This window comes from Lepisosteus oculatus, chromosome 5, assembly GCF_040954835.1.
Source record: "Lepisosteus oculatus isolate fLepOcu1 chromosome 5, fLepOcu1.hap2, whole genome shotgun sequence".
Classification (NCBI taxonomy): domain Eukaryota; kingdom Metazoa; phylum Chordata; class Actinopteri; order Semionotiformes; family Lepisosteidae; genus Lepisosteus; species Lepisosteus oculatus.
Genome location: NC_090700.1, coordinates 15,000,983 through 15,019,796, shown reverse-complemented (window position 1 = coordinate 15,019,796; position 18,814 = coordinate 15,000,983). Strand labels below are relative to the sequence as shown.

At 38.4% G+C, this 18,814-nt stretch overlaps 1 protein-coding gene across 2 annotated transcripts in view; it reads left to right on the top strand.

The window, feature by feature from the left end:
- The first annotated feature begins 634 nt into the window (after positions 1 to 634).
- LOC102697796 (stAR-related lipid transfer protein 13) overlaps positions 635 to 18,814 on the top strand; it is a 127,511-nt gene continuing 109,331 nt past the window's right edge. Inside the window, exons 1-3 of one of the 2 annotated variants that reach the window (XM_015342004.2) lie at positions 635 to 1,211; positions 4,888 to 5,770; positions 16,693 to 16,833. In XM_015342004.2, coding sequence (XP_015197490.2) covers positions 5,030 to 5,770; positions 16,693 to 16,833 — 882 coding nt within the window. In that variant the 5' untranslated portion in view covers positions 635 to 1,211; positions 4,888 to 5,029. Of the gene's footprint in view, positions 1,212 to 4,887; positions 5,771 to 16,692; positions 16,834 to 18,600; positions 18,716 to 18,814 lie in introns of those variants that run through there. The other variant, XM_015342005.2, reaches the window with a different exon arrangement.

Genomic DNA, 18,814 nt, shown 5'->3' with positions numbered 1-18,814 from the left:
CTGCAGATAAAGTATGATTGAAAACTACACTATTCTAGCATTTGTTTATCCAAACAGTAAGTCTGTTTCAGAAACTATAGCCCTGGGCTGATACATTCTTATCTTTCACTAAGAAAGACTTTTGTTTTGCACAGCGAAACCAAAGAATTCTGTTCTGAGACTTTTCTTTTGACTGTTTTTTTTTGTTTCGCCAAACCTCAGACTTGTCTTTTGACTCTGACCTCTACTTTGGAGCGCATGCAGGCGCTACAGGGGATAACAGGTGAAGCTCGTTACTCGGGAGTTGCCGTTGAAACTGAACCGAAAGGGTTACAAGGGAGAAAATAATTGCCGGCGGCAGAAACGCACCCACACTGACGGCAGCAACCTTTCTTCACTAATCAAAGCTTAGTCTTAAGGTTGACACCAGGTGCTTCAGGTGATGAAATGAGGCCGAATGAGGGCCCTCTGTACACCCAAAATTCAAGAGCTCAATCTGTATGTATAACATTTATTTTCTCACTGGAGGAAAAGCGTGTCTTTCTCCTGCACACTGCTTCGCTCTCTCTTCCAACCCCCCGCCTTTATATTTCTCATCCACACCCCCCCCCCTCCCTTCCTCACACACTCACACTCGCACATATTCTGAATGGTTTAGTCACTCCTAGCCAACGTCTGCACTGGGCTGGCCTCTAGGGATCTCTACGCATAGTTCTGGTGACAGCCCTCTCCTGCGGTAGGAAAGCTGCTTGAAACGCGCTCAACGAGAGAAGCGCTCAGCGCATTTTGACAGAGACAGTTTTTTTTCTGGTTCTTACTGACAGCAGAAGCTGTAACCAGAAAATCCCTTTTGACGGCTTGCCTTCAACAAAAAGCACAGCAATGCATGAAGGAGATTCATGAAAAATATTCTACGCAACAGGTTTTTTTTTTCTTTTTGCTACAGCACTGTTGTGCTGTTGTGTTGTAACTCTTCTATTTTTGCGTCTTAGGACTTGTTTATCATCACAGGTGTTTTTAGTCCTTAACGCAGTAAACAGATCCCTTAGAACAAATTTCTGACAGCTGTGGTCTTGTACAAATTGATTTTTTCCTGTACATTATTTATATTGTATATTTCTGTGGATTTTGGAGCCGACAATATAATTTGAAAGCGTTCAACTTAAACTAGACTTCTTTAATGAATGCCCCCTTTTTGTCGCTAATCCTCAGAAGAAGATTGAGCAGAGCAGGTAAGAATAAAGTATTTGAATTTTAACTGTCGTAAATTCAAGGCACATGCTTCTCATATTAATTAAAAAGGTTCTTGTTTTTTTGTTGCTAATTGTTATTTATATAGACCATTGAATTTTGATATTTTACTATTTAATTTGGGATATACCCTATAGACGTGTGCATTCGTTTTCAGATTCTATGCTTTCTGCATGTTTCAGAAATGCTTAGTGTGGGGAAACAATATCGTCATCAACTCAAGTATCAAGAAGTCAATATCGATTTTCAACAAACTACGATGGGTTTAAAATACTCAAAGGCTACAGGAGAACAATTTAACAGTTTGGTGCTCCAAAAAATGCATTGGATAGCTGCTAACTCACATTTTCTAATGTTAAAAAACGTTTAAATATGAACTGAAATTGCTTTTTGTAAGTAGTTATCAGTGGGTGCCCTGGTATGAGTGTGTGTGTGTGTGTGTGTTTGTGTGTCTACCCTGCGATGTCCCATCCAGGGTGTATCATGGCTTGTGCCAGTTGCTTGCTGGGATAGGCTCCGGCTCCCCCACAACTTGGAAGAAGTGGTTAGAAAATGAATAGATGGGTGGAGATCAATGGGTTGCTGGAGATGAGTTTAGAAAGGGAAGAAAGATATAACCGCAAAGATATTGTATTTCCATCTTTTGAGGGTGTACTTGTATATTTCTAGTTTAAATAGTTTAGTTTGGCTGCAATCAATGGCCAATGTTCTTTTCAATTAATTATTGTTTTAATGTGACTAAAAGTACATCTCACCCATTTCTTCTCATGCGTTTGTTTTAATTATAGATTATCAACATAAAAAATGCAGAAATTCTATTTTATTACACAAGAAAATAATATTACTTTCTAAGTAGTAATGGAACAATCAGTACAAATATTCCAGGAAAGCAAAGGTCAGCAGTCTGCAATTTGTTTTATAAAGTTAGATATATTTTTTATAAATATATATATATTTTAAGTAAAAAAGTCCTCCTTAATACTAAAATACTTGTATTAAAAAATAATAATGATTAGGATCACATTCTAACTGTATGTTTATAACATTGAAGCTGAATTAATAATTGTAGTAAATGTCTTATTTGAAAAATGTAAACTGTTCACCAAACTAAACCATGGATAAATCAAATTTCCATTTTCTTTTTTATCGCGTTTATACGCCTATTGTTACTGTACATATTTAATAGCTCCTCTCTTTCACAGCTGATTTAAAGAAATAAGAATGAAGAGTGAGAATGTCTTTTCCCAAGAAAACTGCTTCCCAACTTTATTCTATTTCTATTAGGAAATCTCCCTGATTCCCAACCTTCCCCCTCCTCAAAGTAACTCTGATCCATCAATAAACACCTCAGCTGCCATGAGTCTGTGCATCATGACCATTTCTTTTTTCTGTGCTTCTTTATGTTTATCCATTTGGCTTTGCTCTTTAGTCGTTTAGTGTTTTAAATTTAAATAAAATGTAATAGATAACAGATCTGAGAGAATGAGAATTGAACTGTTTAATTTCCCTTTGATGTCTGCTTATTATACCTTGAAAGAGTTTGGTGGTTAACCATAGAGTTTTGGTTAATTCTGAATTTTATTTTTTCTTCCTCACAGAGATATCCTAGGAAACTGGCTTTTGTTGTGCTCTCTTACCTGTTTCAATACCTGCAGGAAAGTTATAAACAGAACGGACGAGCCTGTATTTATTTAGACCAGTTTTATCACTTCTGAAAGGAGGGCATTTGATTTCTGAAAGCATACACAAAAATGACTCTTCTTTCATAAAGAACAATATTTTACCTTGTAAGATTACACACAATTAAAGAAAATACTTTATATTATTAATAATATATATATTATAATTATAATTATAATTAGTAATATTAATTATATTATTAATAAATCATCAATAGAGATTCTTTCATCACTAAGGCTTCCAAAGCTGTTTCAGAGGCTAAAAGACTGTATTTCTTATGAAGCTGAATGATAAACCTAAAGTTGTATACTGTATGTGGCTTTGACTGTTGTGGCAGTGGGGCATAATACGGTTGTCCCTAACACTTGTGTGTTTATTTTTATGATTGCAAATCCAAACTATATAATTCAAGAATTCAAGAAGATTCTAACTAATGCAACGAGCCATGTTTCTGGTGCTGTTACTTTTTCTGTTTTAACTGCATGTGTGTGTTTTTGTAAGAAAACATAATCCCTTAATAATGACTGTGTTTCTGTCCATCTTAAATGAAGAAAATTGTCTGTAATGTTGCAGTTGATACGTTGTTTTTCTTTTCGGCTTTCAAGAAAAGGGAAAAATCCTTGAATCGTGACTAAGATTATTCTTATCATGTTCTGAAGGTTAGCGCCAATTCTTATCATTAGTACAGGTGCACGTTTTCCTTTTTTCCCTCAAGCATTCACATATCTTAACTAGAAAGTGTGTTAATTTCACGGCATAGCTAAGCACCGAGGTGAATGAGCCCTGCACCACGCACGTTAAGGGTCAAGTGCTTGATAAAAATGTGCACATTTGTTACAACAAATGAGAAATCTCACGTTGTCTTTAACACCAAGCCAGTTTTTGTTCACCATTCCTCAGCATTTAAAGACTTTTTCACAAAGATATGTGGACACAAATGTTCCTTGTAAAAAAAAAAAGGCGCTGTATAACATGCAAAACTCTTTGCAGACGTGGAGTGAATGAAGTGTGTGAGAAATGTGCGAATTAAGGTTTTGTGAATGGTACCTCTGGGGAGAATTTTCTATTACAAAACAAGCTGCTGCAATTTTGCATGTCTCCTTTAACTAAAACTTTTCATTTGTGCTATCCTGTTGTCTTTAAGAGATACCTTCTAAGGGCCATGATGGGAACATTGCCTGAGGAAAGTGATTGTTTTTGTTCCTGTAAAAAAATAATAGTTCATGTTGTAGCTTCATTTGCAACGTGCAAAAGAATGCATCAGTTTTTCCATTTCAAGGGAAGAATCAAAAGCCAAATAAACGTGGGTTCTTAAATTCAGGGTTAATGACGGGGTGAGCCGACTTTAAACACAGTATGCACGGAACACTTTTGTGACTGATGAATAGCACAGCTAAAAGTAAATCACTGACCAGTGCTGTAGTTACAGATTCTTGTGTTCAGTGATGTCAGTGAGATTGTGTCTAAAACAGATCCAGACATGACAAGGCAGACCTTAACCAGGTGTCAAAATCTCACTGTCCTTTCAGTTGAGCATCAGTATACAGGAGGTGGTGGTGATGGGGGGGGGGGGGTTTAGACAGTCAACTTACAGCACTCTTTTTTGAAGCGAGAAGAAACAGAAACACAAACCTGCTGTGCGAATGACAGTCTTGCATCTCAAGCACATGCGCTCTCCCATTCCAAAGTCTAAAGCACCATGGGCTGTGAAATAAATCAGACTTTCCAAATTCAGTTTGGTAGTGGCAGGAGCAGTTCTGTGAATGTGTTAATGAAAGCATGTGAACCTAAAAAATGCTATAGGTCTAAAATGCATTCATGTAATATAAGATCTAACAGGTCTTTGAAATTCTTGCATTTTCAAGAAAATGTTGGTACTGTAGGTTGTGTTGCTCATTTTGTGCTGCTCATCAGATGTACAAATGATGTAATAGGTGATTTAGCCAGTATTGATTCAGTTTTTGTGTTTTCTTTCAGCACTTAGCTGGTGCTGGTAAAATGAATGGGGTGAAGTAATATGAACATGCCTGAGACTCTTCAGAAACAGTGGAACATCACGGAACCTTTTAACTGAAACCAAGAAAAAGATGGCTGAGCCAAGCCTCAGGAATAGAGGGCTATGGATTCACCTTGTGATTGTAGCCAAGATCTAGACAACGGGATGGAACCTACATCTGTTCGGGAGGATTCATTGTCATCACCATCCTTGTCACCCATGACCTTCAGTGCTCAGGAATTTGGAGACAGCAGGGTAGGTCATCATTTGTCCGAAAGTGGAACAATACTAGGGGAATATGACAACCAATGCAACGCTTGTCATCTCTCTGAAAATGAGGCAGGGAGTAATGCAGGTGTTGGCTTTCACACACCTAACCTGGAGCTGAGGGAGGGTACACCATGTGTGGATTCAGATGGAAGCAACTATAAGGACCTGCTGCCCGTTCCCAGCTGTGAAAAGGAGCCGGATTGCTCCTCAGTCCATGAAGGAAGCAGTTCTCCTGCATGCGGCTCTTCAAGCAAGCCAGGGGAACAGCCCAGGATTGTCAAGCACAAACCCAGCTCCATCACCTTCTCCGATTACAAATTCCCCAGCAGCTGCTTCTCCAGCAGCAGCAACGAGCTCTTCATCAATGAGGGCTCGGACGCCGAGTCCTGTTCCTCTGAAGATGACGACAACGATGATGTTTTCCCAGAGCTCCTGCACTACAGGGAGTTTCTCGTTAGCCGATACAGGAGGTCCGTGGGACGGAGCAGGGAGAAAAAGAAGGGTGTGGATGCTGTGTATGCAGAGACTTGGCAGCACTTGGATTTGACCAGAAAAAACAGCAGCAGTCCTGAAGCAGAACACAATGTCTCAGAGGTGAGAACCTAATTTTGAGTTACGGGACAGGTGAATGATACGGTAAAAGCTCACATTGATTGGTAAAAAGCAAATAAAGAACAAGTTTTTCTCCAAATTACATTGGTCAATTGCACATAACTGATAACTAGGATTTACATAAACCCTCTTCAAAGATCTCCTGAAATGGAAGCTTTGTTGGACTAACAGTACCAGAGTGTATGGGGAAAAATGGTTCCATTTTTATGCAGGAGCTTGTAATGCTGTGGGCTGAGTATATTTATTTCTAAGATGTACATTTAAAATGAAACATATTTTACAGTGAGGAAAAATATAAGATACCATAAAGTATTCTTATGGAAGGGAAAACTACTTATTTTCAACTGTTTTTTTTGGTCACTGATGTTCATTCCTTAGTATGAAGAATACTTGACTAAAACGTCAAGTATCAAGATGAGTAGCTGCACCTGTTTGTTGTTCCATACTCTGAGGACACTATTTATTTTTTCATAAAGTCATCTTCATCTGCATGGAATATTTTTTCCTCTATTCTGGAATATCAGTGATATTGTGGAAAGACAATCGTGATGTAAGCATGTTAATGTTCCAAATGTTAAATTACACAAATGACTGTCTTGTCACGGCTGTTTTCAAGTACCTACTGTTGATCTTCTTTCAAAAGGGGAACCACTACATATTTGTTTCTCCCCCTTTCACATACCAAATTGTGTTTGGACAAAGTGTGCTTCAGGGAGCCTTGGAGCACAGAACATACTGTTCCATTAAGGAGGATACACTTTTGTCAGACAAGTCAAACAAAGTAGATTTGTGACATCTTTCCATCCCCTAATAACCCCCACATGACCTTTTCACCACCTTTGTGCAGGTCACCCCCACAGCGCAGTGGTATGAGAAATGGAGAGCAAGCCTGTACTGCTGAGTTCACTCTTTTCAGTTTAGTTCTGTGAATTTTCTCTGTGAGAGTGCTAAAATTCCAGTAAAGCTATTTCTGATTCCCATAGTGTTCAATGTTGCAAGAGATCTTGTGATTCAGATAAACTATGAACTAAAGAAAAGAAAAAGAAAGAAAAGGGACAGTGTTTACGGTACGTACAGTACAAACAAACTTATTAAAAAAAACAATATTTGGGTAAGAGGTCTAGGAATTCAAGGAATCCCAGAAGCCTGTCTTAAGACAAAAAGCTGAACATTCAACAACCAAGACTATGCTTCTGCACACAATGCTGTTATCAACTAACTCTTGGACAGGGACCTTTGTGTTAGTTAATGATGGCGTTAACACTGACCCCTAGGTTGCAGTGTGGGGGGTTAACAACTAGACATAGAACATGTGCATGTGCTGTCCCTTATGAAAGCTCACTCTGGCATATCAAGATAAGAACTACTGAGTTATGGTCTAGTACAAGAGCAGAAAAATCGAAACAGGAGCATGCTAAGGCAGAGGTATTGAACAGCATGAGGTCTGGAGAACCATGCTAAAGCAAATTAAATTTTAAAAAAGCAGCGCAATCAGTGACATAACAGGGTTATATCTGGACATTAAGAATTGACATTCTCTGTCACTCTAGGTCTACATAGAGAGTTCTGGGTATCTGGTAACACTTTTCAGACACATTGTGGAATCTGATCCCTGGGGATCCTTGAAGAAAGAACTGGGTGGGATTCTTGGATCAATGTGCCTCCTCTTCCATGTGTAATCTAAGTTTATTAGCTGTTATATTGTGATCTTGTTAAAAAAAGAGTAGTTCATTTTCTCCTGCAGCAGAACACTGCACTCATGAAGCATACCCATATTAATTGTGTCATATCTTTCAGCTTTGTTAAACCACAATGCAAATACAGCAAAACAAGAGCAGAATCATATTTGTCTCCTCTCTGTCTGGGAAGACCCCTGTAGCTTCTGATTTTCATTCTTTATGAGCTGTCGATTTATTCACTTAATGGACACTTTAGTTGAAGTAACAACGTGCTTAACCAGATCTCTTCGACTACTCTCAGCAAAAAAAATGGCAACATGGTCTAGTAGAGCAAAGGTAACCTTAATTGAGAGCTTATTAGGTATTAAATCTCTGTTCTAGCTGACGACACCAAACCAGGTAACAAGTTTATTTTTTAAATAACCGCTTTTCCTTATTGATAACCTACATCAAGCTCCCCTCTATAGTGAACAAAAACAATTTCTTAAGGCAGAGGTGAGCCACATTAGAATTTAAATCAGTAATGTGATGAAGTTCTTCTCCATTAAATGTGAAATCATATCTAAGGAAAGAAAGATACAGTATGTTTTGTTTCAGATCAGCTGTTTAGGGCATAATCTGACTTTCAGGAATAATAAATTAGTTCATGTGTGAAAAGACAAAATACTCTGAGGCTGTGCTTTTCCTTTTGATAATTGTATTTTTGCATGTGCCCATCCTACTTTATTGATAAATTGCACAAGGTTCTGTTTTACAAAGGGCATATTTCTGCAATAAGCAAACAACCACATAGATAACATGTACTTCTCCCTGGAGCAAGCCAGTATCTGGAAAATGAATGCAATGTTTGTTCAGCTGACAAATATGACTGGAGCCTTTCCCATGTCCCGCTACTGAACAGAGTTTTAATTATATGAATAATATAATAAGAAGGAAGCCTGAGAGAAGTGACTTTTAATTGTGCCAGTGTCTTTAATGGAAGACTCATCCACATGTTTCCATTTGCACTTGTGTTGGTGCTTTGTTTTAGTTCAGAGAATTTTCCAGATGAACACTCTCTGCAGGTCCTGTGTTTTGATGGGGCCTGTATAATGATAGATACACCATATCCTCTGTCGTCAAGGTCTGACACAGCACACGTGCTGTGCTATTAAACAGGAGAAAGTGATCTGAAAGTGAACCATTAACCCACAACTTACAGACCAAAAATTAGTGCACAGTGATGAAACCATGTTCTTTGTTGTCGTCTGAGAGCCTATGCTAATGCTTCTTAGTAGTAGTAGTAGTAGTGGTAGTGGTAGTAGTAGTAGAAGTAGTAGTATTAGTAGTAGTAGTCATAGTATTAATAACTGGGAGTTTCAAAGGAACAAATGGTAATTAATTCAATGCTGAAAAGGAAAAAACAACATTTTAACTGTGGACCCACACAAGAAATAATCTACATACTGTAGCTATTTTTCATTAGAACACCTGAGAAATTACTTTTTGAACACAATATCCCTTAGATGTACAGTGTATAGAGTACTGTTTATTTTATTTTTATTTAATTTCGTAAAATGTCTGGATTTTTTTTTTCACTTTGACATTATAGAGTACTTTGCGTTGATGAGTAGCAAAAATTCTCAGTTAAATACATCATGGTTCCTTGCTGTAACACAATAAAATGTGAAAAGGGGGAGTGAATACTTTTGCAAGGCACTGAATAGGAACCACATAAACAGACAGATCAGGCTGACTAGAATAGCTGGAGGCACTTGAACCAGTGCTCAGTTTGTTCTTTGCCTTGATTCTCTTTCTCTTCTAAGAGAATGGCATTCCCTATTGGCAGGGCATCTCACAGAGGTTGGGCATGATTAGGCTACGAATGGGGCATCTTTGGGATGCTATCAGGACCTATTCCTTACATTAAGTTGTAACCCAGGGTACGCAAATAACACACATTCCTTCACCTTGGATATAACAAAATATAACAAGAATCGCCACCATGGGCACAGCAGAGCTGCACAACCCGGACGAGGTAAAACAACAGATTTCCAGAATTCTGCAGCTTGTGTGCTAATTAAAACTACACTGAATTTGCATTTAATTCCCATGCTCAGTAAATGGCACTGACTTCATGTGACATTTAGGATGGACCAAAAGGCTTTTTGCTCTAGGTTATCATAAAAGCTTATTGCATGAACTTGAGATCAATTAGTTCAGGCCTTCTTATAAAGACCAGACTCTACAGAACGGGTGACAGAGATTCTTCTTGTGTGGCACCACATCTGTGAATGTGAATTTCTCTGGAACTGTGGGCACTTCTAAAACTTTCCTCAGGGCCTAACCATTTTACTTGTATCTGATAATGTATAATGTAGTGTGGTTCTCTGAAGCAGTTTACTGTTTTTTAATGAAAAATATGACATGTGCATACAGGGCATTATTGTACAGCCTCTTGAGTTTGATCTAAGAAATAAAACTGAGTTGTATTATAGAGGCATTTGAACCAATGCAGTTTCATACATACTGCAGTGTATTCCCCCTGGGAAGCTTTTTAAGCCATTGGAGAATCTTTCCGATTTCAATTGGTTTGCTACAACATTTTATATCTGAGTTCATTCTACCTTCCAATAGATGGAAAACAGCAGTCCTAGCACCTTAATCTCAATGAGGTGGTGTTAAAAACAGGAGACTAAATTCTGTGCCTTTCTGTTTCATGTGGTCCACAGCCGTTTTATAAATAATTGACTCTATAGGTGATTTTATTTGAATCAGCATGAGATGATTCTTATTATAAACGTGGAATAAAATTAAAGTAAAACCTCTTTCAAAATCATGAAAGTGAAAAACAAAGTGGAAATATTTTACTAGTCCGAATTTTGACTTGAGTTGGACTTTAAACTGGCTTTAAGCACATCCCTGCTTGTACATTCATGCTTGTCTCTAGAATAAGCGGTCTCTTGTTTTCTGGGCTGGTCCTCTCTTCCCCAGTTGAAGACCTACTAGGTAGCAGTGCAGATCATCACAAATAATGCATATGAAAAAGTTTCATTCTGAAGTAATGGAATTATATTGCTTTCTTTACATCTGAATTTGTAGGAGAGGCTGTGTCTTGATGGATTTAACAGATTAACATAATCCAGCATTAATTAGCAAATTGTTCCCCCCAAGCCTGATGTACAGTAAAACCAGAAACTGAAGTGAACCCAGCACAAACCATTTCATATTTTCTCTCCTGGGTTGGCACTTTAATGCAAGAGAAAAACTTCTGCTCACCAGTTTCTTTTAACAGTCACCTTTCAGACTCCTTGTTTTTTACATTGCTACAGGAGCTGTCACATTTTCCAAATTGCCCATAATTACCCCCTTTTCATAAACAAATGGAGGTATGTTCTTTATAAATTCATCTTGTAGGGTTCTCAAAAGCTCAGCATTCCAAAGCTGTAAATCTTCTGTCACTCTTAAGGCCCCAGCGATGATAAACTAAATTTATAGCTTTGCGTGTTTCACAGCTGCCTAAGAGGAACATTGACAAGTTTACACGAATCAGAGAGAAAACAGCCCTTAGCTAATTAATACTTGTCCACTAATCGTTCTTGCTGTTTTTTATTGTGCACATATAGTTTAGGGTATCCTGTGTTTATCTATCCCACTTATCCGACCCAAGCATCAGTGTGTTTATTCATCCCATTTATACAAATGTGCTGAAAAGCCAATCAAAATGGCAAACCACAGGCTTGAATGGGTCAAAGAAAGCACGTGGACACGAGGAAGGAAACTCCAATTTTGTTAAATTAGCTCTGGCGTGCTTTGCATTTGAAGCTTTAAGCTGTCGCTAAGGAAAATTAATAGTTTGTTCTTTTAACTGTATGTCCCCAAAGTAACGTCTGATAAAGTGGAATCCTTGCTCTAATTTTAATCTTTGATTCTCTAATTTACATTCCATGAGTTCCTAAGAAAATATTTGCTGATTTTCTTTTGCCAGCAGTTTGTCTTACTGTATGTCTTGGCGGCTTTATGGCTTTCTGAACGAAGGTTCTCCCTGCTTTCTAAATATACAGATGGAAAAAAGAAACACAACATTTTCTGGAATGATAATACTATACAGTAGTTACAGCTTATGTACTTTCACAAAAAGTTGTCAATTGGTTTTAAGCCCTCCGACCAGCAATACAGCTTGTGCAGGCAGGCATTGCAGCTTGCCAATCACACGAAAGCTCGTTAGGTGCACTTTTACCCAACGAGCTCCAGGTAGAACAATGCCTGATCAGGTCACTTTTAAATTCAGAGCTTAGGTCACTGCAAGAAAAATGCCACACTTAGTTTTCTGTACATTCCATAATGCCTTGAATGTCACCAGAAGCAATGGAGAGGGCCATTGGCATGCTGCAGGCAAGTATGTCATGTGCCAGCGTTGCCTGACACTATGGAGTAAGCCACTACACTGTGTCCCAACTGCAGAGAAGGTTTCAGCAGACCAGCAGGACGGATGATCATCTAAGATCCGGTCGCCCTTGAGTGACCACACCAGAGCAGGACTGACACATCAGACTGGTCTGATCAGAGAGATTGTTTAGATCTGCCACCTGTACTGCTGCTGAAACTGCCACCAGACACAATGCCAGCATCAGTGACAGGACAGTAAGGCTCCATGTTGCTGGCCTTAGAGCAAGGTGACCTGTCAGAGGCCCTCTGCTCCCACCTTAGACGTCACACCCGACCACAGAGGCTGCGATGGAGTTGTCAACAGTGGCATCAGGTCCTCTTCATGGCTGAGTCATTCTTCAGCCTGTTCCACGCAGACGGGAGGGCCAGAGAGTGGAGGAGGTGTTGCATTTCTTTTTTCCATCAGTATATTTTGGAAACAAACTATGTTATAGTGACAAGACAATAATGTATGTCATTTCATTCATTGTAACTGTGATTGTGTGCTCCACATACACAGACGCACTTTGTAGATTAAATCAGGAACCTAAAAGGGAAAAATGGTACATTTTATTAATGTGAACCTCTTGTAACAGAGAGGTAACAAACGTACAGAATTAAAACACGAAAAAGGGTATTTCAGTGGCAATGCAGAACATTCCAGACACAGCTATCCGTGGTCGCCACCAGATGGCGACGTTGCTGCACGGCGTTACGCGAAACCTTTGTGGATGGAAACGGGGAAAAAAGACCCTTAAAAGTGACTTGTGCCGGCTAATGAATCAATGCTTTGCTTCTCCGTGGACATCAATTTGTCAGAGGCGCAGAGGCCGAAATACTGTCCTGCTAGGTTTTTTAATAACCTCATTTGTGTGTGAAGCATAACCCATCTAAAGATTTAACAAAACAGAGAACTGGCTGTGCGCGTATTTTGTTTGGAAGACATCTACTGTCGGTGAGCGAATTGTTGCTATCCCATTGTCTACTCTCTTGCCCTTGGGAATTAACAGAATAACCCGGCTAGACTCTTCCTGTGTGTCTGAACATTCAGCGTTGACAAAGAAGGCTTCATGAAGAGCAGGCGCACTGTGTGGGTGGCATGGCAGTCACTGAAGGGATAAACGTCACTTTGCCCAAAACAGTGACTTATTCTATTTAAAATAATTAGAAAGATTAAATGCAGGGGTGTAGCCTTGTGACAAATTTAGCCTGTTACATTTAGAATCTTTTTTGCTTCTATAAATACATATTAATTTATGAATCGCATAAGCTGACTCATACAAGTGATATTGTTATGGCAGTTATTTTCATATTTTCTTCAGAAACTAAAAGGGAAGTAAACCGGGGGACATGGCCTCATACTGAGCCAGTCTTATAACCGGTAAATTCCAGACATTCCGTTTAAGAGCACATGGGTTGTAAATTTTCAGTGCTGAGCACACAGATTATTCTGAAACAGCATCATGTGGACGCACATACCTTTGCTACTTGCCAAAACAGTGGCAGTACAGTCTTCATATGACTGCATCTCTGTACCTGCACTCAAAAATATACTGTATGGGAGAGGTGCTTTACGTGTACAAATACGAGCGACTCGTTACTTTGTAGAATTATTATGCAGCTTACGTTCCTGGTCTCGTAGTCTTGCTTTATTTCATACAGCTGTAATCAGCACAGATAACACTTTTACTGATCCCAATCATGCTTCTGTTCCCATTTTGATTTCTTTTGCATCCTAAAACTGTAACTGTAAGTCTTAATCTTAAACATTAGGAAAGGTGTTAAAAAAACAATCGGGCTTTCACGTCAGCTTTATCTAAAAATCCAGCCATCCTTGTCATTGAAGTGCTTTTGGCATAAATGTGCATTCCACGTTACTGCAGCATTAATGAAGAAGAAGGGACTTTCACATTCTATATCCAATTCTGAATTGTTATTGTTATCTGATCTACTCTGTAGTGGAACTGTTGGCGCATAATAGCTGTTACCCAGGTGGCTGCTGCACTTCAGTGGAGGATGAAGTGGCATCCCCCTCCTTTATGTACTTGGCTTTGGGATTCTTTGGAATGAAAAGTGCTGTACAAATGCAGGCAGTTATCCTTAGCTTGCATCACAGCACCTACCCCTTTCACTTGTCTAGTGAACAATTGCAGTGATGTCCGAGACAGCAATATTGCCCCATCAGCTGATCATACTTTTACTTTGGTTGTGTGCTAGGCCTGAGGTGAATAAGGAATAAATGCCTCTGACAGTGGATGTGTAAGAAGACAGTGTGCATGGTCCTCCACCCTTCCTTGTACTGCTAAGGAGGGATGATTTCAAGCTAGGTTGTGATGATTATGAGAAAAGCAAGACTTTTAAGTCTGTCACACCTAAAACCAAATTAATCACTGTTTTACTCATACACAACATTAAGAGCACCATTAAGTGGGCACCATAGCACTCTAATACCTACTGTAAAAGAAGCTCTGAAGGTCCAATGTGTACTCAGCAACATCTAGACGTACTGTACATAAAAAAGATTTTAAATTATTATATTCCAGCAGAAATAATGGGAATTAGAGAGGAGTATTAAGAACTCCAAACAGCTATTTGATTTCATTATAGGCCAAATACTGCATATATAAAAAGAAACAGTTTATGAGGCTTTCTCGTTCTGAAAGAGGCAGCTGTGATATCTGGAGCTTAATTGGTGCTGGAGCACTCAGTATTTCCACATTCCAGCAATTTCAGGAGCACAGCAGATAGCGATCACACCCATTGCATCGAGCCTTATGGCTAAGTTATTAAGACAAATGTGCCTTTCTCACAGATGACATTCATCAATAGGATTATTGTATAGGAATCAGTAGGAGCTTTGATGCAGTGGAAAAAAGTCTGTCCGGCCCTGAGGCACAAATAGTCACACTGAGCGCCTGGAATATATTTACTTCAGTTTGTTCCAGGAAATGAACAAATAGCTTTGTAGTCCCTATTTTGCGAAGCACTGTGAGAAATTCAGAGCTCTTGAGATTATAAACATCTTTTCAGTAATGGCTGTGGCTTTATTTTAATGGTCTTCTAGCTGACTGCGTATCCTGAAAATGTATGACCCTAAATTTCTGGATTTTCAAACAGGGCTTATGCCTGTGTATGAGTGATCTATTTATATATGTAGCAGTTTAGGCTGCAGTGAAAGCTAATGGCTACGAATTCCTTAAGCTGGGCATCTCACACATACCACAGTTTTGGGGTCAGTGTGCTATTGCTCTATCTGCTATTGTGTAAAGCTATCGCATTGCTGTTGTAGATTGTGTTAGTTTTTGCTGGGTAGGACAATCTGTAAGAGCTTCTTCTGATAACATACTGTAATCTTGTACTTCCAAGGGTACGGATAGTAGTTTCAGATTTTCCACTCTCACTTCCCGGGAATCATTTTAGCCACTCCTGCTGTAAAAACTGCTCATTTAAACCATGAAGAATAAAAGAGAACTTTATTGAGATAGCTTAAGACTCAGTTCATGATAATGCAGTTCAAAAAGTTTTTGCCCCTCTGTTAAATACTGTTATTACTTATAATTGCTAATGCTCATAAAGCCTATACATGGTGTAAAATCTAGAGAAGGAAGGTAGTGAATGTTCTTATTCAGTAACCCCTTCTTGAATTTTTATAGTGTAAGTTTCTCACTATATGCTTAATCTTTTTTAATCTTTTTTTCATGGCAAGCTGTGAGCCACAAGGAGAACTGGTGTGAATAGTTAAAGGGGGATTTCTCTGGGCTTTTTAGTAGATGACAACAAATAACCTGAGTAATGAGAAGCAACTTGAAAAGTCACACATCTAACTCAGTATCACAGTCTCTGCTAACCTTAAAACTAGCAATGTAATTATCTTCAAAAGCATTTAGAGAGCACCCAATTGATACCCAGCTGCAGTTGTTGTACTCACACTTTGCTGTTGTTGACACATTAATAAGAAATGAGCACCTCATCATGAAGAAAAGCTTGGTTTTGATACAAATGTCCATTTGCTCAGTACACTCCTTGTTGCATTATTCACATTCAGGAAAAAAAACAGTACCAACAAGTTTAGATCAATACCTACAGTATATAAGGCCATTGTACCTATGAGACGCATCAGAAAGGAAAAGCTGCAGAACAGAATCAATGCTATTGATGTAACAACGTATTTGACTCTAGAACTTCAAATCCTGAAAATCACACCAATAAATGCTTATTTTGAATCTTACACCAATGCTGAAAAGATGTTGTGTTCAATATTGTTTTTTTTTCACTGGGATGCCTGCTGTCAGATATTCTGCAAAAGGAATCCTAGAGGAGACACATGAAAAATGAGATATTATGATCTTTAGCAGTAATATACACTGCACTGAGGGAATATCTGATGCTGAATGATTAATGTCCAAATCAGATTTTACAGATAAAAATGTAATATTTTGAACATTATAATACCACCAAGCATCACTCTGACACTGTTGTGTTCAAGCTGTATTTCTGTGATAGGGCAGAGGTTAGGTTTTATATCTCTTCATCAGCTTGGAGAGTTCTGATATACAGGTAGGTGCTATACCTGTAGGTCAGGGGCTCCAACCTTGATCCTGGAGAGCCTCGGGATTGAAATGAGGCAGCAATGTTAACTACTGGGCCACGATGCCAGCTCTATTAAAAACCACTTCAGTTCAAATTAAAACTCGTTAACGGAAAACCCATTACCAAAAACAAAACTCTTTCAGAAATACTGTGGTAAGCGTATAGAATTCCAAATCCTTCAGAGCTGTATTGGGCATGTTTACTTAAAGGTGCTTTTACTGTTTTCAGGAGTCTCCAGTCATGTCCCCATGGTCAGAGTCGATGACACAGCTCATGAAGAAGCTAGACCAGCTAAATCTGGATATTGAAGAAGCCCTGAGTAGTAACTCCTCACCGTCTGACACTCCTGGAGTTCAGCGAAAGGAGATGGTAAGTTTGACATCATATTAAGGTCTGAGACTTTGGTGATTCTGTGCCTGAGTTCACTTTATACTCTGCCTTTAAGCACATACCCTATCATTTGTTTGCGTGTTTCATGGAAATCATTCGGTTTTTCTCCCACCCTCAGTTTCTTTCATCCTCCTTATTAATAATGACAACAGAAGCAATTCCTTTCACATGTACTGTAGGTTAATTACAGTACATCCTGGCAGCACACAAGTCACGTGTGAAACATAAGACTTGATCATACTGTGTAAAGTATTGTGTAGCCCTTAGCCAAACAATTAAATTTTGAATTTAGGAAGTGCTAAATATTATTCAGTATAATAAAAGTGAATAAATACATGACTATTAAGAGTTGGAGACTGTAAATGTTATTAATAAAAGATTAGTGTATTCCACCAGCTTGTATCTTCCTTTGATATGTAATTGAATGTTTAATGGGGTCTAGATTCCTAAAACAGAACTAGTAAAGTTGTCTCCGTTGAGACAAGACTTTCAAGTACAGGACATACAGTAGATGCAGATTTTCATAGCTTGATTCCTATTATTCAGACACAAAAACTATAAATCTACAACATAGACATTGCCATTTTGATTCTCAATTATTGATTTTCTCAATTATCACCTCTTCCTCATTGAGACCTTGCTGAAATACTTCAAATTATTTTTAAGCTCTGACATGAACTAGCTTTAGTTTTTTTTTAGTTTGTTAGTTTTCATAATGTATTTTGTCAGGCTTTGTATTTTTCAGTTGAATTTGAGGTATTTCTTTCTTCAGCAGTTGTAAAGATGTCGTCTAAAATGTGATTAGCATGGGTGTTTGCCAACCATTGGAATTAAGGACTCATTTTATGTTATTTTAATTTATCTGTTGTAGTGGTTCTGTTAAATTAGGTGATGTGACTCTTCCACATTTGTTTATTCTTTAATTTGCAATTCCAAGCAACACTGAAGTTATTCTTGAAAGTTTAGAGGTTTGTAATTGGAATCGAAGAAACAGGGAAATTGATCCAGGAAGAGAAGCAGATTTTATACTCACACTCCTTTTCATAGCCTCATTTTAACTCAGGTTATAAAATGTTATGAATGTCAATATGAACTGGGCTTTGTCCACATACAGAGTTCTCATGATGAATTACTCAAAAGATATGTAGATGTTCTGCGGTTGGTCCTGTGTACAAAATACTGTGTAGGATAAAACCTGGTACAGTAAATCTTCTGACACTGCAAAACAATCACAGCAGTTTTAAAAAAATGTTATGGAGGCTTTTAGATCAACATTTATAATGCAAGTAGTTCTAAGAAAGTGAAGTTCGTGACACAGAGATTTGATTTTCCCAATTCATATATAACAGGCGCACTGACTGTGACACGAACGCCTTGATTACTCATAGTATTATGTAATGGATATGGTAGAAACATCTCGAATAAGCCCTTTTATTTAGTTGATGAAGGCTCCCAATTTGCTGGATGTGCTAAGAGAGACATTACTGGCGGACATTCCTTCTACGCTACGCAGGAACAGCTGAGACAGACCTCCATTGTGCTACACGTTTCACTAGGACTGTGAAACATGTTGTTTACAGTAAGAGTTTCTCATGATGCCTTGCGTCATGCCTCCAACAGCACTATATTGGTACCAAGGGACAATAGTGTCCTTTTTGGTGTTCAGGGCAGGAGAGCACATATATCAGTATTCATGTGGAGATTTCAGTGCCATTACAAAGGTTGTGTGGTGTAGTCAGTTGGCAGGAGTAATGTACTTTCAGGCAAATCAGACCAGCTAAACCAGGCAAACTATCAAATAGTATTGAGTGAACAGTGCAAGAAATTCATGTTAAACCTGACTCTGGAGAGTCAGGAAAGAGTATGTATCCTGAGACATAAATATGTGTATAATACTGTACTGACCAGGAAGAAACTTCTAATGTTTGAACTTAAAAGTATTTTATAATGATAATAAAAG